This window comes from Rhinatrema bivittatum, chromosome 2 (assembly GCF_901001135.1).
Source record: "Rhinatrema bivittatum chromosome 2, aRhiBiv1.1, whole genome shotgun sequence".
Taxonomy (NCBI): domain Eukaryota; kingdom Metazoa; phylum Chordata; class Amphibia; order Gymnophiona; family Rhinatrematidae; genus Rhinatrema; species Rhinatrema bivittatum.
Window position 1 is genome coordinate 816,041,823 of NC_042616.1, and position 25,593 is coordinate 816,067,415.

Here is a 25,593-nt window from a genome sequence, read left to right on the forward strand (position 1 = left end):
CGTGGTAGTTGCGGTGCTGCTGCAGCCCCACGGTTCTGATGCGCAGAGAGCATTGGATGCAGTCTTTCTTCTGTGCTCCCACAGAGCTTCAGAAACAGACCCTTTTTTTTTCCATTTTCATTGGGATTTTTTTATGTAAACCCCCCCCTAGATGGCTCTAGTTAACTTTTTAATTCATTTGACATTTCACCTTTTCCCAAAGTTGGTCTCAAGGCAGATTACAAAAAAACTTAAATGAACAGAGACATTAGAACAGCTTACAGTCAAATCAGAATTTGCGATTAATGACGCATTGGGATCCAGCATAGGAAGACCCATTGGTGAAGAGTTTCAAGGCCCACTTGACCTCAGTTCAGGAAGTTGGGCCAAAGATGTGGCTCTCTGAGGATAAGACCTGGCCGAAAAGCTTGCCTTAGCTTTTTTCCTGAACATAAGGTAGGCATAGCTCCAGGCACAAGGTCAGTGGTGCTTTGAGCCACACTTTTGGTGCATAACAGCTGAAAGCATGGAATCTCGTGCAAGGCAATCTGGCAGCGATCAGCAAAAGAGAAGCCATTTCAGCAGATCAGAGTTCTCTTGAGGGCATGTAAGAGGCGAGAAGTTGAAAGGTATTCAGGGGCCTGTTTTTTTCAGGCATTTGAAGGCAAAGCAGAGAGTTTTAAATTGTATCCTGCTTTTTACTGGGAGACAGTGATGCTGATGGACCTACCGAAATTCTTGCAGCAGTACTTTGTAGGAGCTGGAGGCTCTTCAAACAGTATTGTGGATGCCGTTGCATAAGGAATTGCAGTAATCAATTTGACTGGTGATTAACGCATGGATTACAGTAGCAAGATTGGATTTGTCAAGGAGATTACGTAGTTGGCAGATCTGATGCAGATACATGGAGGTGGACCTTACTATTGTAGAGATGTGGGTTTCATTGTGTGGTTCAATTTTGGTACTTTCGGATTCTACGTTTTACCTATTTTCCGAAGGGATCACCATGATTCTATCCACCACCTTAATAATTTTTCTTTGCTGTCCTATTAACACAAAATTTGGAGGATATGTCAATGGAGACATAAGCATTACGACTGTGGTGATTTTTTAACATTAATGTGTTCATCATGTATGCATGCATGTCCCAGAAAGTAGCCCAGATTAGTCCTAATGGAAATTCTTGTTCTTCATAGATCCACTGAAGAGGACCAGGTTTTTGGTCCTTCTGCCCAGCTTAATCTTTTCATTTCTGCATAGTTTGATTTCATCTCTTGGTTGTTTCTCATGTCCTAGAAGGAAAGGTCTGAGGCTTCAAGTTTTGACCTGCGTGCTGGCAAGAAAGATTTCCAATAGAGACCATCACAAGATTTATTACAGCTGTCTGGGACAAGGCCACAATGCCTTCAGCTCTGACATGTATGCAAAGATGTTCAAGCTTTCTGACATGAGGACCACAGACCCTCACCATGTGCTGGTGGCCAGGCCACACCAAAGAGGCTGTCACCTCTTGAACCCCTCAGTCCAAAGAGATCGGTCCAGGAGTTAAAAGAAATCTCACTTCCCAGCTTGAGTTGAGACTTAAGGCTCTGAGTTTTTGAGCAAGAACCCAAAGAGGTTCCGTGCCAAATCCTCAAACTGAGGCTCCAAAGCATCACTCTGTCTCTACAGTGTATGAGACTGAGAACCAGGAGATTTAGCACCATCCGAAGCGGCCATGTCTAGAAGTGAGCCTCCTAGGCTCAGTCAGTGCTTCCTCAAATCTCCAGAAGTTCAGTTCACAGCCTTCAACAATGACAATGACTTTCAAAGAGCCATGAAGGACTCCCACTGCCTTACAAAAAAGCCAATTCCAATATTGTCATCGGCAGAGTAAGAGAGAAGAATTGCTGACATGTATGCTTGTCCCAGCATTGAACACTTGGACTCTTGGTGGATAGTGTGATCCTCTTCTCTGTGCCAACTTCCTGGTGTTGCAGGTTGAGGGTGAGCCCAGTGTACCTCTTCTGGATCTCCTCAAATATCTGGGTGCCCCTAGTGGCAGGTCCTGTTCATCTTCTTTCTCAAGAATGTATGGTAGAGGATATGAGAGAACACACACCTACACTGTTCTTTCAGTTGGTGTCCAGGCAGCTGAGAGATTCAGCAAGTCCCAGTTACCATACCAGAGTGTGGCAGTCAAATCCAGCTGAAAACACTGACTCGGTACATCCTGGACATGACTCTCAAACTTTTGGGAAGAAGCACAACAAGAACATTATGCTTCAGTCCCATCAAGCTTTTTACTAACTCTACATGATAAAATACATGCATACTGTCCTGAAAAAGGCCTAGAAATTCACAGAGATTCTTCCTCAAGAAACAGGTAGAGTAGTGGAAGAAGCATCCGGTCTGCATGACATACAATGCTTTTGAAATAGTATCAAGAGACTCTGCCATGGCTATTGATGTCCTCAGCTTCTTGTGCTTGTGGACCTCTGGTCTTTATGAGAATGTTCAAGAAAGGCTTGTAGAAATCAGTGGTGCTCATAATACACCACCATCCTATGCTTCAGATCCTGTCTGTTGCCCCTCCACATCTAAAATTCATGACATTTCAGATCTATTAGTTAAAATTTGTAACACCAATATTGAAAAGGGCTCCAGGGGCAATACGGGAAACTATAGACCATTGAGCCTGACTTCAGTGACGGGAAAATTAGTGGAAACAATTCTCAAGATCAAAATCGTAGAGCATATAGAAAGGCATGGTTTAATGGGACACAGCCAGCATGGATTTATCCAAGGGAAGTCTCGCCTCACAAATCTGCTTCATTTTTTTGAAGGGGTTAATAAACATGTGGATAAAGGTGAACCAGTAGATGTAGTGTATTTGGATTTTCAGAAAGCAATTGACAAAGTCCCTCATGAGAGGCATCTAGGAAAAGTAAAAAGTCATGGGATAGGAGGTGATGTCCTTTCGTGGATTACAAACTGGCTAAAAGACAGGAAACAGAGTAGGATTAAATGGTCAATATTCTCAGTGGAAAAGGGAAAACAGTGGAGTGCCTCAGAGATTTGTACTTGGACTGGTACTTTTCAATATATTTATAAATGATCTGGAAAGGAATACGACGAGTGAGGTCATCAAATTTGCAGATGATTCAAAATTATTCAGAGTAGTTAAATCACAAGTGGATTGTGATACATTGCAGGAGGATCTTGTGAGACTGGAAGATTGGGCATCTAAATGGCAGATGAAATTTAATGTGGACAAGTGCAAGGTGTTGCATATAGGGAAATATAACCATTGCTGTAGTTACACGATGTTAGGTTCCATATTAGGAGCTACCACCCAGGAAAAGGATCTAGGCATCATAGTGGATAATACTCTAAAATCGTCGGCTCATTGTGCTGCAGCAGTCAAAAAAGCAAACAATGTTAGGAATTATTAAGAAGGGAATGGTTAACAAAATAAAAAATGGCCTCTGTTGGAAACAGGATGCTGGGCTTAATGGACCCTTGGTCTGACCCAGCATGTATATTTCTTATGTTCTTAGGTTCTAATGTCATAATGCCTCTGCATTGCTCCATGGTGAGACCGCACCTTGAATACTGTATACAATTCTGGTCGCCGCATTTCAAAAAAGATATAGTTGCGATGGAGAAGGTACAGAGAAGAGTGAGCAAAATGATAAAGGGGATGGAACAGCTCCCCTATGAGGAAAGGCTGAAGAGGTTAGGGCTGTTCAGCTTGGAGAAGAGACAGCTGAAGGGGGGGATGATAGAGGTCTTTGAACGAGTAGATGTGAATCGGTTATTTACACTTTCAGATAATAGAAGGACTAGAGGGCACTCCATGAAGTTAGCAAGTAGCGCATGTAAGACTAATCGGAGAAAATTTTATTTCAGTCAATGCACAATTAAGCTCTGGAATTTGTTGCCAGAGGATGTGGTTAGTGCAGTTAGTGTAGCTGGGTTTAAAAAAGGATTGGATAAGTTCTTGGAGGAGAAGTCCATTAACTGCTATTAATCAAGCTGACTTAGGGAATGGCCTCTGCTATTATTTACTTGTTGGGTTTTATATACCGTCATTCGGTGTAGCCATCATAACGGTTTAACAAATTTAAATACAAGTAAAATAAAAGCTAATAAAGATAAAATACAATAAGATTCAAAATAAAATTAAAGTACAAATTACAGTAAGATTCAATATAAAATTGAGTTACAAGTTACATATTAAAAGGCAAATAAATATTAAGAAGCAGTAAGTATTAAGAGAAATATTTAAAAAAGGTCTTGCAGTGTAAGAGTAGGAGAGAGGGGATGTATAAGGGTTATTGTGAATCTTGATAGGCCTTGGTAAACAGCTAGGTTTTTAAGCTCGGTTGCAATCGTAATTCGGTGGGGAGTGTGTTCCAAAGTTTAGGGCTGGCTAGTGAAATTGCATGTTCTCGGACTAATGCGAGTTGTGCAGAGCGAACTGAAGGGATTGTTAAGAGGCGTTTGGCTGAGGGTAAGTTTCGCTGTGGAACTTGAAGTTTGATTATTATTACTGGCATCAGTAGCATGAGATCTTCTTAGTGTTTAAGTACTTGCCGGGTTCTTGTGGCCTGGTTTGGCCTCTGTTGGAAGCAGGATGCTGGGCTTGATGGACCCTTGGTTTGACCCAGCATGGCAATTTCTTATGTTCTTAGATTTTTATGTTCATACTGCTCCACCTAGGAAATAGTTTTTCCTTCATAAGAAATACTTCTTAGGTTCTATTGTTGCAGTCAACAGATTTCAAGGCCTTACCATCAAGATCAGAGGACCTGCAAATCCTATTTGGCCACTTAGTCAAAACGGGGATGGGTATTTGATTAAATCCAGAGGAGATAGTCAAAATGCAAGTCTCTTCTGGAAAACCTCCCAGTATGGAGATTTTATTTAAATATTCCTGGTCCCCCAAAAGACAAGATTCTGTCCCATCCTAGACTTAAGGGCTTTCAGAAAATTCTTGAGAGAAGAAAAATTCAAGATGGATATCCTGGATTCCGTAATTCTCTTCTAACAGAGGAGACTGGCTATGTTCTCTGGATATCCAGGAGACATACACCCACAAAGAAATATATCCAAGTCACAAAAGGCACCTCAAATTAGTAGTAGAGAAGCAGTAGCCCATACTGTCTTTTGGCCTGGCTTCTGCAAAGTGAGCACCTAGCATTCATCACAGCATTTTATGTAAGCCAGGGGTTCATATTTTTCCTATTTGGTCGACTGGCTAGCCAAGAGCAAATCTTGGGCAAGAGCATAAGAATGCTTGCTGAGCATTATCCAGTCATTAGGGTTCAGCATCAACTGCCCCAGATTCAAACAGAGCCCAATATCTCAATTGAAATTATAGAAATGCTCTGTTCAGTACAGCTCAAGCCATGCCTCATCTCCTTGCCAACAGAACGAACGATTCAGCAGCCACAGCGAAAGGAGTACTTCAGAGTCGGCAGATAGCTTAGTCCATGTTGAGAGCATTGGGCCTTATGGCTTTCACGGTTCATGTAACTCCCGTAGCCATAAATGGAGGAGCCAGAGATTCCACGTCTTGGTGATTCTTCCATTCCAGTTCGACCCAGTCTAATTTAAATAGGCATTTGTATTCTACTTTTACCCAAAATATCCAGGTTCAAAGCAGATTACAACAAATCAAGCATAAAAATAGTACTACATTCGGTACAGATTTAAAATAAACATTAAAAAAAACAAAAGAGCATAATATAATACAGCATACATCCAAAGAGGATGAACCTCACCTAATACATCTTATTCAACTCCGATAATGACATAATAAAACACACAAACAGAAGTAGACCCAACCTTAATGCACAGCCTCATCATTCGGTCATAATCACGTAGCAGAATGAATCTGTGTCCAGAAATTTCTAGTAACTTATAACCTTTTAAGCTGCCTACAAGATCCTGCAGAGACCCTAGGGTGTACTAAAGGTGATTAAAGAGCCAGGTCTTAAGACTTAAGACATTTCAGATAATATCCATTCCAGAGGTGAAGTGCCTAGCCAGAAAAGGTCCTCTCCCTAGATTTCAGCCTAGGCTGGAGAGCTCACACCCAGGACCTTGGGTCTATTCAGGCAAAAAGTTGCACATCTATCGACCGAAGCTACAGGCAGTTCTGTGTGCTCTGAAGTCAGGTGACCAGCTCAGTTGTCCTAGTTCAAGCAGCTGGATGACTACTTAAGTTCTGTCTGAAAAAGCTTCCATCTGCCAGTGTTGGGTAACTGAGCCTTGAACTTGCAGGAACAGACTGTGTGCAAACGTTGTTGTGCACGTCGTACCTGCCACAGGTTTAAAGGGACAGTCCCATGCATATGTAATCTTTGACATGTGTTGCAAGGCCTGCAAGTAGAAAGTCCTGGTGGACATAGCACCACAGCCCCCCCCAGAACGTCTACCCATATTTTTGTTTCATTTGAATCAAGGGAGGAATGCAGTGATACAATGCACCCTTTCTAATTAGCTAGAAGCTTGCATCTTCTTTTCTTTTGCTCAGGCAGATCTGACCATCGAGGGGCAAGTCAAGGCCTATAATGTTCGGAACATGGCGCCGCGTGTTGCCCATTCAAGGCTTTACTTCCCCCAGGAGTTTTGCGAGGCTGCGATTTTGGGCTTCAGGCCACACATTCAGATCCCAGTTTTCTCTAGAGAATAGACTCCTGGTGGGATTGATAACTGTCGGATCTCCAGGGCCAACTCCATCCCTCCTTGGGGCCCATTTTGGTTGACTTTCCTGTTTTTTTATTTAAAGAAAGAAAAGGGATTTTTACCAGCAAAAATATTTCCTGCCCTTTGGTGGTGATGATGGCGGGCGTTCTCTTGGGGGAGTCCCATGTGTGTGACCGGTGAACCTGCTTGCCTTCAGAGAAAGCAGAGTTGCTTACCTGAAACCGATGTTCTCTGGAGACTGCAGTTTGAGTCGCACACACCCTCACTTTTCTGCTTCTGCAGCTGTTCTGCTTCCAGTTAGAGGAGTTATATAGAACTGAAGGTAGCTTGGGGTTATACTTTTGCTCTTTCCAGAAAGCTCTGGAAGAAACCATCCATTAAGTGCTGAACGTGGTCTTGTGACCCATGCGTGTGACTGCTGAACTGCTGTCTCCTGAGTACACCTGTTACGTGTAGGTTACTGTGCTTTCCTTTTTCCTGCTACTTTCAGGGCTTGTTGCTGACCTTGTGCAGTGTGCGATTTGCTTTGACTTCCTACATTTCACTGCTCTGTCGGTCTGGGTTGCATTAGTCGCTAAGTGATATTCTGTCTGTCTCTCTCTCTCTTCTCTCCTCACCTGCTGTGATGTCTGCCTTCGTCTCATCCTGCTGCTGTCCTCCTCCTCTTCCTTCCCTCCTCCTGCGGCCCAGCGCTCTGGAAGACAGTATTAAACAGTATGAGCAGGATCTGGCTAGAAAGCTGTACCAGTCCCGGCAGCGGGGGCCTGTGCAGGGTGCCAGGCCTGGCCAGGTGCCAAGTACAGTGCAGAACTCTATCTCAGGAGGCCATTCCAGGTGTGCAAGGACTTCCACCATCTCCATCCTAAACCCTTTCCCCACCACAAAGATGACTCTCTCTATTCTTCATTGCTCTGGGGAGGGGGGTGCGTTCCAGATGTGCTAGGACCCTTTACTTCCCACCCTTTTCATACAGCCTGCCCCTCATCCAGGTGGAGTCCCCAACCTGTGCTATTGTGGGGGTTAGATGGGGTGCATTAGGTCCACCCTTATCTTCATCCTTCACCTGTTGCCAATGGGACTCCATCCTGTACTGTTCTGGCTATATAAATGTTGCACCCTTTGCTAGAGGAGGAGATGGAGCATTGTATGTCTGAAAATCTGACAAACATGGACAGATATTACCAAACGTTTTCACTCTCGCTCCCTTCTACATCCTGCAGCTAACTCTGAGGGGCCTGTCTGTTATATATGCCGTACTCCAACATGGAGGAGGGGAACACATATCTATCCCTTAGCCTTATTGCCACAGAAGTTGGAGGTGGGGGTATATTATCCTCCCTTATAACTATCACTTGTGCATAGGACCTTGGGATTGTGAGTAGATGTCTGACTCGTGGCTGATAATCTTGGAATTGATGGGAGAATGTTTCTCATTAACATTTGCAGATGTCACCTAAAATTCCATAAACGCAGTCAGATCTCATCATAGAATGATTGCAGCCTCATCCGCACCCACCATTATTACCAGGGGATGGCTGGCATCTCATTGACACCTACAGTCATTAATGTGAGAAAGTTGGCATCTCATCAACTCCCCTACAGTCATTACTATGGGATAGTTGACATCTCATCAACTTCTGCAGTCATCATTATGGGATGACTGTCATCTCATTGACCCCTACAGTCATTACTATGGGATAGTTGATATCTCATCAACTTCTACAGTCATTATGGGGATGACTGGCATCTCATTGACCCCTACAGTCATTACTATGGGATAGTTGATATCTCATCAACTTCTACAGTCATTATGGGGATGACTGGCATCTCATTGACCCCTACAGTCATTACCATGGGAAGGTTGGCATGCCATTGTTACCATGGGATTGTTGTTGTCTCATCAGTTTCCACAGTCACTACCATGGGATGGTGGGCATCTGATATTATCATAGAGCCCCATATTTAAAAACCCACCAAGCAGGTAAGATAACTGGGTAACTTTATCGGTTATCTTGATCCTGATATTCAGATCTTATCCAAACAAGTGTTCCACTGAATATTCAGATAATGTTTTCCAGATAACTTTAAGCCAGGTGTTCATGCAGATTGACTTATCTGTACAGATTCAGCTGTATAGTGCTCAATATGTTGCTATCTGGCTAAATGTTAGTTTGTCCTCTGTCCATCCACACCCCCTTTTTGTCTGGGTAATATTGTCTGGACAAAAAGGATGGATATTTTTGAAGGACCAGATTTATTCTGTTAAAAGCTGCTTTTGAATATTGGCCTTATAAGGTGTTGTGGCTTCACTAATGTACAAATCTCACCAAAGATCGGTGGAAGGTGGGTTCCCCTCATTAAAATCTGCAGGTAACTGCATGGGAAATGATAAACTCATTAAGTCCTATATAAGTCTCATTACAATAGCTGTGGTCATGCCTAATGCCTGCTATCATCACCCTGAGGACATTGTGCTCCCCAACCACCCAAACATATCACTATAGGGACAGTTCCTGTTCGTACCCCGGATCAATCCAGACAAGTGGGTTTATGCCTCCCTACCAGCAGATGGAGGCAGAGAACAAAACTTTGAGGCACTGCTACATAAACGAGAGTGACACCTGCAGTGCTTCACTATTTCTCTGTCTCCAGCAGATAGAGGTGCAAGCCTGAAGTTTAAAAAAAAAAAAAAAAGGAAATTGATAAGATTTCAGCTCCTTGAGGTGTTAGGTTCCGTTTTGGGCCGAACCTCGGGTACAGCAGGGCGAGCAGGGAGTTGGAGATCCCTGGATTGGCTCAGCCTTCGTCGTCAAGGCAGGGGGGAGGTGAAAGCCAGGGGTCCTGGTTTCCCTCACCCCCTCTAGGCCCCTGGCACCCTCCATGCTTGGCCTCTTTCAGAAGCAGGGAAGTATTTAACCTTTCTTCCCTTCCCTGCTCCTGTGTGTCTTTAGTTTTTAAGTTTATTGAAAAATAAAAAGAAGACAGAGGAACAGGGCTGAGGCAGTGTGAGCGCCTGGAGTTGTTCTCTGCCGGGAGGCAGGTAAGGGTGTGAGGAGCGGGAGGCCGAATTTCTTCCTCAGTTGGGCCGGGGGCTGTTTTCAGCATCGGGTAGCACCGTTCTCCTTGTGTTGGCAGGGGCTATTTTTAGGCCTGATTGTGCCGGCATGCCACTTCCCGTGCAGTGCGGCAAAGTTTGTCATGGCTGCGGTCATCAATTCGGCTGCATTTTGCCACGATTGTGTCCCCATAGGAGCTGGGACCAGGGCGGCAGGAGTACAAGGTCGGCTGGGCCGACTCTGGAGGCCACCCGGGGGGGGGGGGGTGTCAGAGGAGCCAGCGGCCATTTTGTCTACATGTTGGGAGGGAAAGGAATCGGGCACAGGGGGACGCGGACCCGAACCCCCCCTTCTTCAGATCCAGAGACTTTTTCAGCGGATCTTGTCCTTCTGCGCCATAAGATCTGTTAGCGCAGGAAGGGAGCAGGGACCAAAAGACCTTTACCCAGGAAGTCCCAAGCGGCCAAGAAACATAGGCAGGTGGAGTCTGGAGGGATCCTGCAGGGGTCGGGTCTCAAGAGGTCCGCGGTGGAAGAAGACACGTCAGATGAGACGGATGGTCGGGATCGGATTCAGGGAGGGCCGATGGATCCGGGCAGGGACCCTGTTAGCATATTGGTGGATGCAATGCAGGATCCAAACAAGAGGGAACCCAATGCTGGACCCGGACGAGGTCATGATCGTGGACAGTGACAATCTTTGGGTGGTCCGACTGTTCCACTGGGATGAGTTGGGCCCGCTAATTCCCCAAGTTATGGAGGAACTGGGGATTAAGGTCGCTCAGGAAGATTCCGATAATGAGGTGGTAAACCCAGTCTGGAGGGATTATGGAGGCTCCCTAAGGCTTTTCTATTGTCTAAAATGGTGAAGAAGTTGGTGGATTGGGAGTGGGAATCTCCTGAAGAGGGTTGAAGGTAGCCAGGGCTAAATTATATCCCTTGCTGGGACAGACGTTGGAGTCATGGAAAATTCCCAAGGTGGATGCTGCAGTTTCTGCAGTTACCAAAAAGACAACCATCCTGGTGGCAGGTGCTACTGCTTTGAATGATATCCAGGATCATAAACTGGAAATCCTCCTGAAGAGGCTGTAGGAGATTTCGGCTCTGATCCTTCATGCAGCGTCTGCGGAAGTCTGATGCAGAGAATTCTGCTTGTGCTGGACAGAGAAGGCACACGATCAATGGTCGGGAACAGCCGTTGAGGTGGCTCAGGTTGTCTGCTTGGAAGCAGGAGTGGCCTATGTGGCAGATGCTCTGTATGACATGATCCGGACTTTCGCCAGAAGTATGGTCTCAGTGGTAATGGCGAGGAGACTCCTACAGCTATGAAATTTGTCAGCGGATGTGTGGTCTAAAGTCCAGCTGTCTAACCTCCCCTTTAAGGGAAAGCTGCTGTTTGGAGAGGATTTGGAGCAGCTCATGAAGCAATTGGGGGGGATCAAAGGGGAATAAGTTGCCTGAGGACAAGAAAGCCCCCAAGAATTTTTTTTCCTCCGAGCTCAATTCCAAGAAGTAAGGAGGTTTCGTGCTGGTAGGCGCCCTGAGCCACCTCGGCACAAAAACAAAGTTAAGGCAAACAGTTGTCCTTTCAAGCCCAACACAGGCCTCTGAGGGGACATTGGCCCCCAAGGGGGAAAAGTGGAAGTAAAATTGGTGAATGAAGGCTGGCTGATCCGCTCCTCTCCAGAGGCTGTTGGAGGGAGGCTGTCCCTCTTTTACGAGGACCAAGATCATGTCGGACCAGTGGATCCTGGAGGTGGAGAGAGATGGCTATGTCTTAGAATTTTCTCATCCGCTCAGGGACACCTTTGTAATCTCCTGCTGCATCTCCCGGGGCAAGCGGGAGACATTGCTACGACTCCTATGTGCCATTATTCCAGTGCCCACCCCTGGAGATGGGCCAGGCTCAGTAATTCATATACTTTGTGGTGCCAAAAAAGGAGGGGACCTTTCAGCCCATTTTCGATCTGCAGAGGGTCAATGCTGCCCTCTGGGTGCCATGGTTTTGGATGGAGACATTGCGCACAGTGATAGCAGCAGTGCGCAAAGGGGCATTTCTGACGTCATTGAACTTGACAGAAGTCTATCTCCATAACCCCATTTGGCCTAATACCGGAGGTTCATGATCCTGGCAGAGCATTTCCAGTTTCGGGACATGCCTGTTGGTCTAGCGACATAGCCGCACACATTCACAAAGGTAATGGTGGTTGTGGTGGAGGCACACAGAAAGGAAGGTATCCTAGTGACCCCCTACCTGGACGAATGGCTTATATGGGCAAAATCAGAAGTGGAGTTTGGCACTCAGTTCAGCAGGTCCTGCAACTCCTGGATTCGATGGGGTGGGTGATGAATCTGGCAATGAGTCATTTGAATCCTGCCCAGTTGTTGGAATATCTGGGGGCATGCTTCGATACCCGGTTAGGGAAGGTGTGTCTGACTGTGGAAAGGGTAGTCACATTGCAGAGTCAGGTCCTTTGGCTGCTGCGGCTGTCAGTTCCCAGGGTCTGGGATTATTTACAGGTACTGGGTTCCATGGCTTCTACACTGAAATTAGTTCCTTGGGCCTTTGCTCACATGTGTCCTCTGCAGAGGCTCTGTTGTCCTGGTGGAATCCGCTTTTGGAGGAATTTCAGTTTCCTTTGCCATTGCCAGAAGAGGCCTGGTCCAGTCTCTCGTGGTGGCCGTCTCGGAACAGTTTGGAGAAAGGAATGGACCTCAAAGTGCCTGACTGGGTGATGGTGACCATGGTTGCCAGTCTCTCAGGCTGGGAGGCAATGTGTCAAGGAAAATCGGTCCAGGGTTGGTGGTCGTCGTCCAAGGCGACCTGGTCCATCAACTGGCTAGAAACCAGGGCAGTGCACGAAACCTTACTCCCGCTTATTCAGGGCAAGTCGGTATGAGTGTTCTCGGACAATGCGATGACAGTGTCGAACATCAACTGTCAGGGCAGAACGAAGAGTCGTCTAGTAGCGCTGGAGGTGCAAGAACTGTTTGGGTGGAGAAACATCTAGTAAGGATAGCGGCTTCCCATGTGGCCGGAGTGGAAAACGTGCAGGTGGACTTCCTCAGCAGACAGCGTCGGGATCCGGGGGAGTGGAAGTTGTCGGCGGAGGCCTTTGCCTTGATTCAGGCCAGGTGGGGCAAACCAGCGGTAGGCCTCATGGCGACGCCAGGAAATGCGAAGACGGATCAGTTTTTCAGTCGCAGAAGGGAGGTCTGATCAGAGGGCATCGATGCTCTCGTTCAACTGTGGCCGACACGCCTGTGGCTGTATGTGTTTTCACCTTGGCCTCTCGTAAGTTGAGTGCTGCAACGCATCGACCTTCATCAGGGCAGGGTGATTCTGGTGGCACCTGAGTGGCCTCGTCAACCATGGTTTGCGGACCTTCTTCGTCTAGCAGTGGACGGTCCCATTCACTTGGCCAATCTGTCAGAGTTGTTGCGGCAGGGACCCATATTTTCAGACCGGGAGGATTGCTTCTGTCTAGCAGCTCGCCTTTTGAGAGGCGATGGCTCCGCTTAAAAGATTATTCGGAGCCTGTGATTGCGACTGTGCTTCAGGCAAGGAGACCTTCCACATCTTTGACTTATGTCTGAGTGTGGAGAGTCTTTGAATCCTGGTGTTTACAGAACAAGGTGCAGCCTTTGAAGGTGGAAGTTCCACAGATTCTAACCTTTTTGCAAAGCGATTTGGCCTATAATTCTCTTTGGGTTCAGGTGTCAGCCTTAGGTTCGCTTCGAGGTAGGATTCAGGGAAGACTGTTGGCGTCTCATCCGGATGTGGTTCATTTCCTCAAGGGGGCAAAACATCTGTGTCCTCCAGTTTGGAAGATTTGTCCAGCATGGCATGTGAACTTTTAGTTCTTCGGATGCTGTGTGGTCCTCCTTTTCAACTGGTTAGGGGAGGGCTTCTCTAAAGAACCCTGAAGGCTGCTTTTCTGGTGGCTATCTGTTCAGCTAGAAGGATTTCCAAGTTGTAAGCTTTGTCCTATAGGGATCCTTTCCTGCGTTTTTCAGAGGAGGGGGTTTCTTTATGTACAGTTCCTTCCTTTTTGCCTAAGGTGGTTTCCTCCTTTCACCTTAACCAGGTGATCGAGTTAATAGCCTTTCTGAATTTGTTTGCGGATGCTCCTATGACTAGGTAGCTTCACTTTTTGGATGTACACAGAATTCTTTTACAATATCTTAAGGTGACAAATGCCTTTCGGAAATCTGATCATCTATCTGTCCTGTGCAGTGGCACTAAGAAGGGAAATAAGGCTTCCAAGAGCACTATTGCATGATAGCTATTGTCTCTTTCAGCCTCTGCTTACATCTGTAAGGGCCGGTCTGTGCTGGAGGGGGTGAGAGTGCATTCCACAGGGCACAGGCAACCTCATGGGTGGAGTATTAACTGCTTTCTCCACAGGAGATTTGTTGTGCGGCGACATGGTCTTCTCTTCGCTTTTACCAAACGTTACTGCTTGGATGTGCGGGCGCCGAGGAGGTGTCTTTTGGGGAACGTGTGTTGCACGTGGGTCTTTCGAGTTCCCACCCAGAATAGAGAGGGGCTTGGGTACATCCCACTTTTCTGGACTGATCTGGGGTATGAATAGGAAAGGAAAATTGGTTCTTACCTGCTAATTTTCATTCCTGAAGTACTATGGATCAGTCCAGAGACCCGTCCCCGTCTTTTGAAAGACTTCCTCACTTCTAGATGTTGCTGAGCTGATATGTGATATATTCAGAGTAATAAGAAGTGTACATAGTTTGTGATGTGTGTTCTGTTAGGTTAAGAGGGCCTAGTTTTCAGGGGGCTCCAACCTTTAAGTCTGTTCGCCCCAGGTTTATTGGGGTTTGTTAAGGTAGACATCTTTGCTTGGGTACAGGTCAATACTGAGGGACTGCAGGTGGCACACTCGGTTATGTAGCCTTGCCTCAAAGTTTTGTTCTCTGCCTCCATCTGCTGGTAGGGATGAATAAACCCACTTGTCTGGACTGATCTGTGATACTTCAGGAAAGAAAATTAGCAGGAAGGAATCGATTCTCCTATATTATACCTGGGGTGGCTATGATTTCACGTATTATTGTGGAATGGATGTGCCTTCCAAAACATCTAAATGTCACCATGAAACAAAGTTTTGATTAAACCTGCGGATGTCACTATGAAATGTGTGCGATCTCACATACAGTTGCAAATATGATTGTAGGAGGCATGATGTGAGCTGAGATAGGTGTGACCTCACAAACACCACCACATACCATCATCACATGGGCGTGACCTCACAAACACCACCACATACCATCATCACATGGGCGTGACCTCACAAACACCACCACGTACCATCATCACATGGGCGTGACCTCACAAACATCACATGTCACCATGGAATGGGCGTGATCTCATAAACATCTGCAAATATGTTCCTGACACTCTTAAACTTTAATAATTATTGCCATAGAGTGTACTATTTTTGGTCTCAACTGTGGATATCAGCAAAGGATGGGAAGAAGAAGGCAGGTTCCTTCATTAACGTGACAACTATCGTCTTGCTGATGACTCAGTTAATTATCTCCAAGGGGTGGGTCATGGTCTCACAGACACCGCACATAGCATTGTGGGACATTATAGAGGTAATGTGTACACGGTTTACCCTGGCTTTGGGTAACCTCTGCCCCCCCTCTTCTCGTGGCAGGATGAAGTCTCTGGAGCAGGATGCTCTGAAGGCGCAGATGGTGATTGCGAAGTCTAAAGAGGGGAGGAAACGCAGTACACTGGATCAGCTGGCAGAGTCCCCCTCCCCTGCCCCTACTCCATCGCCAACACCTCTGGAAGGTAAGTCCGCAGCTAGGAAGAGGGGCAGGAGGCGGCTGCTCCCTCTGACCCGGGACTTTGAAAGAAGGGTTCCTCCTAAGAGCTGGTGTCCTGGATATGGAGAAAAGGAGCATGTCATCAAAAGAGGTCTCCTTAATGGCCCTTTTTGACTCCTGTTGCAATGTAGAGTGGAAGAGTAGCCTAGTGTTGTGCTCCAAATTCTTGCCTTGGATTGGCAGAATATAAATGATGAATAACAGATAAAATAGTAGTTAGAGCAGCAGACGGAGAATCGGTGAAGTCTCTTATTTATGCTCCTTGGAACCTTGAGCAAGTCTGGAGCTCTTTCACTAGGCCACAGTATTTTTTTCCCCAGAGGGAGCGATACCGCGGATGTCCTAAAATGGTGCTAATTGGCCCTGCCACTTCATGACTCCCGTGGTATTTTTTCCAGTGGTAAATGGCCTCCAAAGCACAGGTGATGACAGCTTTGGGACTGTGAAGCTGCCATCATCGCTTAAAGGGGCCAAGGGCCCTGAGCCAGTTTCCCCGACGACGGTAAAAAAATCTCTCTGGTCTCTCTAGATCTGCTGTCCCAACCCATGGTGCCCCTGGAGGCTGCCATAGTAAACCAAAAACATTAATCCTTTTATAAGGCTGTCCTAGGCCCTGCCCCCAACCACTCCCCATCAAGCCAAAAATCATGCCCCCAGAGGCAAGGACCCCACCCTAGCTAGCAGCTGATGGGTACGGAGCCTACGGGGACTCTGGGCCAGCACTGGACCACCAGGGCTGGAAATGTAACTCCTGTGAGAGTCAGGAGGTGGGATCCTGGCCTCCAGGGGCTTAATTATTGGCTTGATGAGGATCTTGCCCCTGTATAGGTCCCTGGCTATATATATATATATATATATATATATAGCAAGCCACTCTGAGGAGAAAACCATGTCGAACAGAATAAATAAACCAAGGCAGGACTGAGGCATGTGCAGGTGAGTGGCTGCACATGCAGCTTTGAAAGGAGCTCTCCACTTCAGCACTGTCAGGATGAGATCAGCCAGTTGTGTGACCAGCTGCAGCCCTCGGGGAAGACCACTTTCCCCATAGGAAACTACAGGATGTACCTAGAACTCAGACTATTTCTACTTAGAGCACTACCAAGCGCGGTGGCCCTCCATCACTAAAGGGAGTGAAATTACTATATATATTCCTCTTTAATATATGCCTTAGATATTTTACATCTGACTACTCTCTAGCTAGAATTTTACTGTACATGTGTTAAGTTGTTTTTATTTTTGTTCTGCCTGTTGTTTTGTGTTGGGTTTTTTTTTTTGTGGCTTCTGCTGGCCATGCATCAGTGTCCCCTTTTCTTCTCTTGATTGTATTTCTTTTGGCCGGGTCATTTCTCGTTTTCAGTTCATGCTTGCTATTTTTTTCCAAAACGGCCGAGAAGAAGAGCAGTGGTTTCAGGAGCTGCCCAGACTTGTCAGATAGTGTCTGGCCATCTGAAGGTGAAGAAGCAATGTGACAAGGCGGTAGTGGAAGTCAGAAGAATGCTGGGCTGCATAGAGAGAGGAATTAGCAGAAGGAAAATGGAGGTGGTGAAGACCTTGATGAGGCCTCACCTGGAGAACTGTGTTCAGTTCTGGAGACAGAGACCGGACGGAGGCGGTCCAGAGAAGGGTGACAAAAACAGGGTCTGTGGGGTCTATATAGGAAGACTTATAAGGAGAGATTGAAGGACCTGAATATGCACACCCTGGAAGAGAGGAGGTGCAGGGGAGATAGGATACAGACCTTCAGATACCTGAAAGGTTTTAATGATGCACGAACTTTGAACTTTTTCCGTTTGAAAGGAGACCATTAAGAGGAAGTGACGTCACCCCTCATGGGAGCAGTGTAATTTCAGTGCTCCGTGAGCCCCGCGGGTTTCAGCGCGTTAAAAAAAAAAGCAAAAACCGCTCGTTTTCGCCGGCAAACACTCGATTCAGAGAGGGGAAGGAGTCCTGAGGCTGGCGGTATGGCTGCAAAAAGAAAGGCAGCGGATCTAAAAAAGTTTTCCTTTGTGAGAGGCGGCAGTGATTCTGAGGCAGGGACCCACAAAATGGCGCCGGAGGAGCAGAGTGCTGACAGCATGGAGGGAGAGGAGGACGCGATGGATCTGCCTGCCCCTGCACCTGAATTCCCAACCAGAGAAGAACTTAGAAGCTGGTTCATCGAAATCAGGCAAGATATCAAGGGGTATAAAGCTGAGATTACCTCACTAATTGCTGGGATGAAAGCGGAGACTGCTGAGCTCGGCAGGAGAGTGGATGAGGCAGAGTGCAGGCTGGACACACAGCGGGAGGGCTGGCTGCAGATGCAAACCAGCTTTCAGGATCTCTCAGCCACATGCATAGCCCTAACGGATAAGGTAGAAGATCTGGAAAACCGCAGTCGGAGAAGCAACCTCCGGATAAGAGGGGTACCGGAATCGGAAGAATATAAGGACTGTGTTAATGTGGTGGAGAAAATAGCTACATTTTTGTTGGAATCTCCTGGGATTGAGTCAGATGCCGCCTCTCCTACCATCCTCATTGACAGGGCCCATCGGACTCTGGGCCCCAGGATAGGCAATAGAGCTAGAGACATTGTGGTGTGCTTCCACTCTTTCGCTCTTAAAGAACAGATATATCGTATCTCCAGGCGTCAGCGTTCCTGGACCTGGGAGGGGCATGAAATTGCTATTTTTGCGGATTTATCCTCAGCTACTTTAAAGAAGCGCCAGGAATTTCGCTGCATCACCGCAAAGCTTGTAGAGGCCAATATTAGATACAGGTGGCTCTACCCGGGAGGCTTATCGTTTCAGTTCCAGGGCACAACACATAAGGCAAACACAGTAATGGAAGCCTGTGGGATCCTGAAAGAGATGGGAATTACCGTGGAAGTTCCGCAGGCGCAAAAAGGAGCAGGAGCCGCCCTGGCGCGCATCGTAACCACGCTTCAGGCTCAACCCCGCTGGCAGCGGGCCATGAAGGGACGCAAGAGGCTTCAGAGGAATCCCGAAAAGGAGCCTCAGGACGACCTACCGGAATGACTGAGTATTTCTACTAAGTATGCTTGCCGATTGCCCCGGTCTGACAGTCCTCAGAGTAACCTTGGCGGTGATTGTTGCATACATTACCCGACAGGGGTCATGAGGAGCGACGGCAGACTTCCTCCATGATTAATCGAAGCACAGGGTTTGTGCTTCAGGGTTCACAGAAGGAGAAGGAGGGGGGAGGGGGGATGGGGTGGGGATTGTTCTTGTTTAACATGCAGGGGTTACTATGGATGGGGCGCAGCGTTTGGCGCCTGGAAGGGTTTTCAGGCGCCGACTACAGCAAACAGAAGGGGGGTTCCTGTTCCCATGGCGACGCTTAAATTTTATTCTCTTAATGTCAAAGGGCTTAACAGCCCGGGTAAGCGTCGCTTATTGTTCAAAGAGCTGGATCGCATTAGAGCGGATGTGGTTTTTCTCCAAGAAACGCATTTGCGGAAACGATACTTGGGGTTAATGCGGCACCCTAAATTTCCCTATCAATACTGGGCCGCAGCCACTCCCACTGCAAAATATGCGGGTACCGGCATTCTTATACATAAGGATACGCATTTTGAATTTAAAGACCAGTTTGTAGATGCCTCGGGCAGGTTTGTACTGTTGAAAGTATTGCTGGGCGGGGAAACTCTCTCTTTGATCTCGGTGTATGGGCCTACTGACCATAAGGCTGACTTCTTTAATCTAATGAGCAGCTCTCTGTTACCTAAAATAGAAGGCTCTGTAATTATTGGAGGGGATTTTAATCTTACATTGGATCCCAGTAAAGATACCTCTTCTGGGACTAGCTCGGACCCTAAGGCGGCTCGACAAGCCCTTAAACATTTAATTAAAGGAATGGGATTAGTGGATGTATGGCGCACACGTTTTCCTAGATCCAGGAATTATACCTTTTATTCCACTCCACATAATAGTTATTCAAGGATTGATATGTTCCTGGGCAGTAGGAGTATACTCCCTAGGATAACCGAGGTCGAGATTGAGGCTATGGTGTGGTCAGATCATGCTCCTGTTTGGTTTACTTTGCACCTCCAGGATTATGATAGAGGGATACGATTTTGGAAACTAAATGATTCCCTTCTCAATGATCCCCAGTTTGTGACTCAGTTGGAAAACGATATTCAGGAATACTTATCGCTTAATGATACGGGAGAAGTCACAGCGGGGACAATCTGGGAATGTTTAAAAGTGACACTCAGGGGTACAATTATAGCTCGTGCTTCTTATGTAAAACGGAAAAGAGCTCGTGAGCGATTACAATTAGTACAGCAGTTAATAGCATTGGAGAAACATCACAAATTCCATCCTACTCGAAGGGACTCACTTCGCGCTATTGAGGAGGTCCGCTCTAAAATATCCGCTATTGACAATGCAGCCATAGCGTATCAGTTAGAAAGGCTTCAACAAAAGTACTTTGAGGGAGGCAACAAGGCAGGGAAGTTGTTGGCGCACAAATTGAAGCGTAAACAGGACCAAGCGTCTATTGTAAAAATTAAAAACTCAGATGGATCTATGCTTGTGGACGGTAAAGAAATTAGACAGCGTTTTCAGCAATATTTTGCTGAATTATATTCTGCTAATGCAACAATATCACAGGAGGGGATCGATAGTTATCTGGACAATTCAGATTTGAAATCTTTAGATCCCTCCCAGAGGCTTATCTTGGATAAAGATATTTCAGAATTAGAAATCCGGAAAGTTATTCAAGAATTAAAACCCGGCAAATCCCCAGGTATAGATGGCTATACAGGGCGATTTTATAAACAATTTGCTTCTTTGTTGGCTCCTGTCTTGGCTAAGTTTTTTAAAGCCTTAAAGGAAGGTAATTCACTTTCTCCTACGGCTAATACAGCCGGTATTACGATTTTGGCCAAACCAGGCAGGGATCCCACAGCCTGTAGCTCTTATAGGCCAATCTCCCTTATTAATATTGATTTGAAGATTTTGGCAAAAGTATTGGCTAACAGGCTGAATGGGTTTTTGGCCCATATTATTCATCCAGACCAAGCTGGGTTTATACCGGGTAGACAAGCTAGTGACAATGTGCATAAAATCGTGGATATGATTTGGTGGGTCCAGCAAAATAAGATGCCAGCGGTGGCCCTCTCGGTAGATGCTGAAAAGGCTTTTGATGTAGTTCATTGGCCTTACTTATTTGCACTTCTGCAACGCTTAAATTTTGGCACTAACTTTCTTCAATGGCTACATCAGCTGTATCAACATCCTTTAGCGTGCATAAAGGTAAATGGGGGCTATTCGTCCACTTTTGCAGTACAGAGGGGAACCAATGTTATTTGCTATTTTTCTCGAACCTCTAGCCAATAACATCCGGAATAACCCGGAGATTAAGGGAATAAGGGAGGGGGCCTTTGAGACCAAATTATCTCTCTTTGCAGATGATATTTTGCTGTTGGTTACAGAACCAGAGAGATCTCTCCCGCTGGTCTCTCAGGCTTTGGAGGCCTTTGGTAAAGTCTCGGGTTTCCGCATAAATTGGGACAAATCTGAACTACTTAATATCAATATCTCCACTGCTTTGGAACAATCGTTAAGGGAGAAATACCGTTTTCGCTGGGCAAAATCATATATTAAATACTTGGGGGTCTATCTCAGTGTCACGCAAGATATGGTCCTTCTTAACTATGACAGACTGTGGGCTCAGATTACGAGAGATTTAGAGGAATGGAACCGTTATCGGATATCCTGGTTTGGGAGAATAGCTGCTGTGAAGATGTCCATTTTACCTAAATTTCTGTATTTATTTCAGACGCTTCCCTTAGCCATTCCAAGCCCCAGGCTTGCTAAATGGCAGAAACGCTTGTTATCTTATATATGGGGAGGTCGGAGCTCTAGAATTGCTTGCAAGACTTTGTACCGATCCAAAATACAGGGGGGCCTGAGTGTACCTCATCTAGAGCAATATTATTTGGCAGCCAGGTTAAAGACCTTAATAGAGTGGCATAGGCCTGCCCTGCAGAAACCGTGGGTAGTGTTCAGCCAACAGTTGTTGGCTCATGTTCCACTGCATAGTCTATTATGGCAACCGAAAAAAACCTGGACTGCACACCCTTGGAAGGTCTTGCCACCTTCTCTACTGTTATCTCTGCAGCTGTGGGATACCAGGAAATCCCAGTTGGTGGGGACCCAAGAATATTATTCTAGCACTTATTTATATGCTAACTCATTATTTACTCCAGGCTTTGAAAATTCAGCATTTAAGGAATGGGAAAAGAAGGGTATTTGCAATTGGGGACAGTTATGGGAGGCACAACATATGATCGGTTTTCCGGAACTACAGCAGAAATTTGGCTTAGGCCAATCTGATGTGTATTTGTATTTACAGTTGCGCCACTTTGCTCATTCCCACCATTTATCCATACACTTTGCAAAAGGGCAATCTGATTTTGAACGTTTATGTTTAAATTCTCACCAAACCACAAAATTGCTTTCAAATGTTTATGTATTTTTGGGGAAGGACCGCTATCAAACACCCACCTATATCCAGGCTTGGGAAACTGATCTACATAGAACCTTTTCCCAGGGTGCTTGGGAAGATCTTTTTTCCAGAATGGGAAAGGGACTTATAGCCTCACATATTATTGAAAACTGTTGGAAAATGGTATTTCGCTGGCATTATTCTCCAGAGAGGCTACATCACATGTATCCTTCCTTTTCCAATAGTTGTTGGAGGGGATGTCAGACAAAGGGTAGTTTCTTTCACATGTGGTGGGATTGTAAACAAATTCGCCCTCTATGGTTACAACTGGAAGCCTGGTTGACCCAATTATATCATTCTCCCATTTCAGTCCTTCCTCAACAAGCCCTACTGGGATTCCCTTTACATCAAGGAAGGGAACACACCAATACCATGGTTAACTTTATTTGTACAGCAGCCAGGATTGAAATTGCAAGGCGATGGAGATCATCCCGACTCCCCTCGCTGTCGGATATTCAACACAAAGTGGAGCAAATCTATCGACTGGCTGAAATCACAGCTTACCTCCGGCACACTGAGATCCCCTTCAGGCGTACTTGGAGACTGTTTTCTCTTTGGAAACGAAACCAGGACTCATTAGTGGGCACCTCGGTGCCATGAGCGAGGGAAGAGACTCCAAAGGCCAGCCAGGCCCCGGATTTGGTAATGGATAGGAAAGGCCGTTTTTCCTTCATCCTATGCGCTTTCATTTTAGTATACTATATAACACTCATGTTAAACAGAGAGGGAGGGGGGAGGGAAGAGGGAATTGAATCTTGAATCTATGCACTATAGGTACCTGTTGATGTCTTACAGTGTTCATTTTTGATACCGTGCATAAGTGAGTTGATTGGCATTTGACAAGGCATTTGTTGTTTTATGCTCACTCTTTATTGTGCTGTTTATTACTTTCTTCAAGTACATGCTGAGTTGTGCATTTCTATACGGAATTGACATTTATAATGTTGCACTCTTACGTTGTGCGTTTCTATGCAGAATTGACATTTGTAATGTTACACTATTGGGTTGTGCATTTCTATGCAGAATTGACATCTGTACTGTTGCACTCTTAAGTTGTGCATTTCTATGCAGAATTGACATTTGTATTGTTGCACTATTCAGTTGTGCATTTCTATGCAGACTGGGCATTTGTAATGTTACACTATTAAGCAATAAAACATTTCAAACCAAAAAAAAAAAAAAAAAAGAAAGGAGACCATTACAGCTAGGGGTCACAAAATGAAACTCCAGGGAGGATGACTCAGAACCAACGTCAGGAAATATTTCTTCACGGAGAAGGACAGTGGATGCCTGGAATGCCCTCCCAGAAGAGGTGGTGAAGACCAAAACAGTAAAGGAATTCAAAGGGGCGTGGGATAAACACCGTGGATCCCTAGAGGTTGACAATGAAGAAATTGGGTAAGCCATGTTTACTTTAGGTGTGAAATGTCTGCATGGAGGTAACCTGGAAGGAGCGGCAGTTACCCCTTAAGTAGCTTACTGCGCAGACTCGATAAACCATTTGATCTTTATCTGCTGTCATTTCCTATTTCACTATGGAAGGGCTCATGAGAGTGGGGTAGGATACCACACCATTTAAGGGAGTGTGTGTTTGCGTGGAGCTAGCAAAACCAAAAGTAGAGAAAGCCTTGGGGCTGTTTGAGATGCATCCCAGGATACTGAGGGCGCTCAGAGAAGTTGTGGCAGGTCCATGGAAGGGCCCATTCAATAGATCCTTGATAACAGGAGTGGTGTTGCAGGATTGGAGCAGGTGGCTGCGGATGGTAACAGAGAGGTTGGTAACTACAGGCCAGTTAACTCTCTCTCGGTGAATGGAAAACTAATGGAGATTCTGCAGAAGGACAAAGTAGTGAACTATCTACAGTCCAGTGGATTTCTGGACCTGAGGCAGCATGACTTTACCATAGGAAAACTGTGTCAAACATTGGGTGACTAGAGAATTAGATTGGGGCATGCACTAGATGTGGTTTATTTGGATTTCAGCAAATCTTCTGATGTTGGGGCTCGGCTTCCATGTGCTTTGGTGAGAGTGTTCTATGAGCAGAGCTCTCCAGGTCCCACCCGAGTTAAGGGGAGCTCTGGTACATCCCTGGAGATCTGGGCTGATCCGGGTGCGTACAGGGAAAGGAAAATTGGTTCTTGCTTGCTAATTTTCATTCCTGTAGTACCCCAGATCTGTCCAGAGACCTGCCCATTTACTGGGGGGAGAGAGTCCGCTGATCGTACTGTTGCTTTGTATTTAGTGCAAGTTGTTGGAGGTTTTTAAATGCTGATGGCTTATTTTAAATTTGGGAAATGAGTTTTCTATTGTCTTTTTGGGCAACTTCACCTTTTGGCTCATTGGAGGGGAGCGAGTTTGCTTAGAAATTTATGGTTCTTCCTGTCATCTTGGCTTGGGTCCAGGTCAGTACTGAGGGACTGCAGGTGGTACCCTGGGTTATGTTCATTGTCTGTGAAACTTTCTCTGTCTCCATCTGCTGGAAGGGATGAATAACCCACTGGTCTGGACTGATCTGTGGTACTACAGGAATGAAAATTAGCAGGTAAGAACCAATTTTCCTTTGATCTGAAAGTAGCAAAAGAATGTGACGAGGTGACCAGCAGGAAAACGGAGGTGGCGATGCCCCTGGACAGGTTCTTGCTGAGGCCTCGCCTGGAGTACCGTGGTCAGGTTTGGAGACTGTATCTCAAAAGGGACAGAGAGAGGACGCAGGCAGTCCAGAGAGAGGCACCCAAAATGGTGTGGGGTGTACACCAGAAGATTTAGGAGAGGTGACGTGAGGACCTGAATACGTATACCATAGAGAGGAGGAGAGACAGGGGGCCATGGCATCTGGACAGTATTAAAAATGCAAAAGGAAAATCCTTTCCCAATGGAAAGGAGGCTGTAGATCTGGGGGACATGACATGAAACCTTGGGGGGTTGGAGCAGGAGTATGGATCGGGGACACCACAAGGAAACATTTTTTCTGGAAATGCCCTCTTGGAGAAGGTGGTAAAGACAAAACAGGCGATAAATTCAAGAGAGTGTAGGATAAACACAGAGGATCCCTAGAGGCATGAGGATATAAATGAAGCACCGAGGTAACGTGGCAGCTTAAGAGAGCGGCAGCTATAACCCTGAACATTTCTCTTGGAAGACTGGGTCAGCCATTTTGTCTTTGTCTGCTGTCATTTACTGTGTCAGCACCCCGGGCTGGACTCTGCATGCACGTGAAGCACCGCTCTGTCGTGATGAAGCTTAGTATGGGGTGATCCTTTCTACAACTTGACCCAGCACAGAAGGTCTCCGTGCATCCATCGGTGCTTGTCGCTCCCTGAGGAAAGCCAGAGGTGGTACCGTAACGTTGAAAGGCGAGGATCAATGTGCGGAGAGAGAGAGGCTGGAGAAGCAGAAATGCCAAACAAGTATCCTTCTGTTCGGTATTCACTGAAGAAGCCCTCGGAGAACCACTGCTTCTGGCTAGCAAAAGATTACGTTCAAAACAGCTGTAAGA

At 46.2% G+C, this 25,593-nt stretch overlaps 1 protein-coding gene across 13 annotated transcripts in view; it reads left to right on the plus strand.

The window, feature by feature from the left end:
* Positions 1 to 25,593, plus strand: part of SCRIB (scribble planar cell polarity protein) — a gene marked incomplete in the record, with an annotated part of 447,609 nt that overhangs the window by 410,555 nt on the left and 11,461 nt on the right. For 11 of the 13 annotated variants that reach the window (XM_029592269.1, XM_029592271.1, XM_029592272.1 and 8 more), the window contains 2 exon segments: positions 7,366 to 7,509; positions 15,406 to 15,545. In XM_029592269.1, the coding sequence (XP_029448129.1) occupies positions 7,366 to 7,509; positions 15,406 to 15,545 (284 nt within the window). 13 annotated transcript variants of the gene reach the window in all.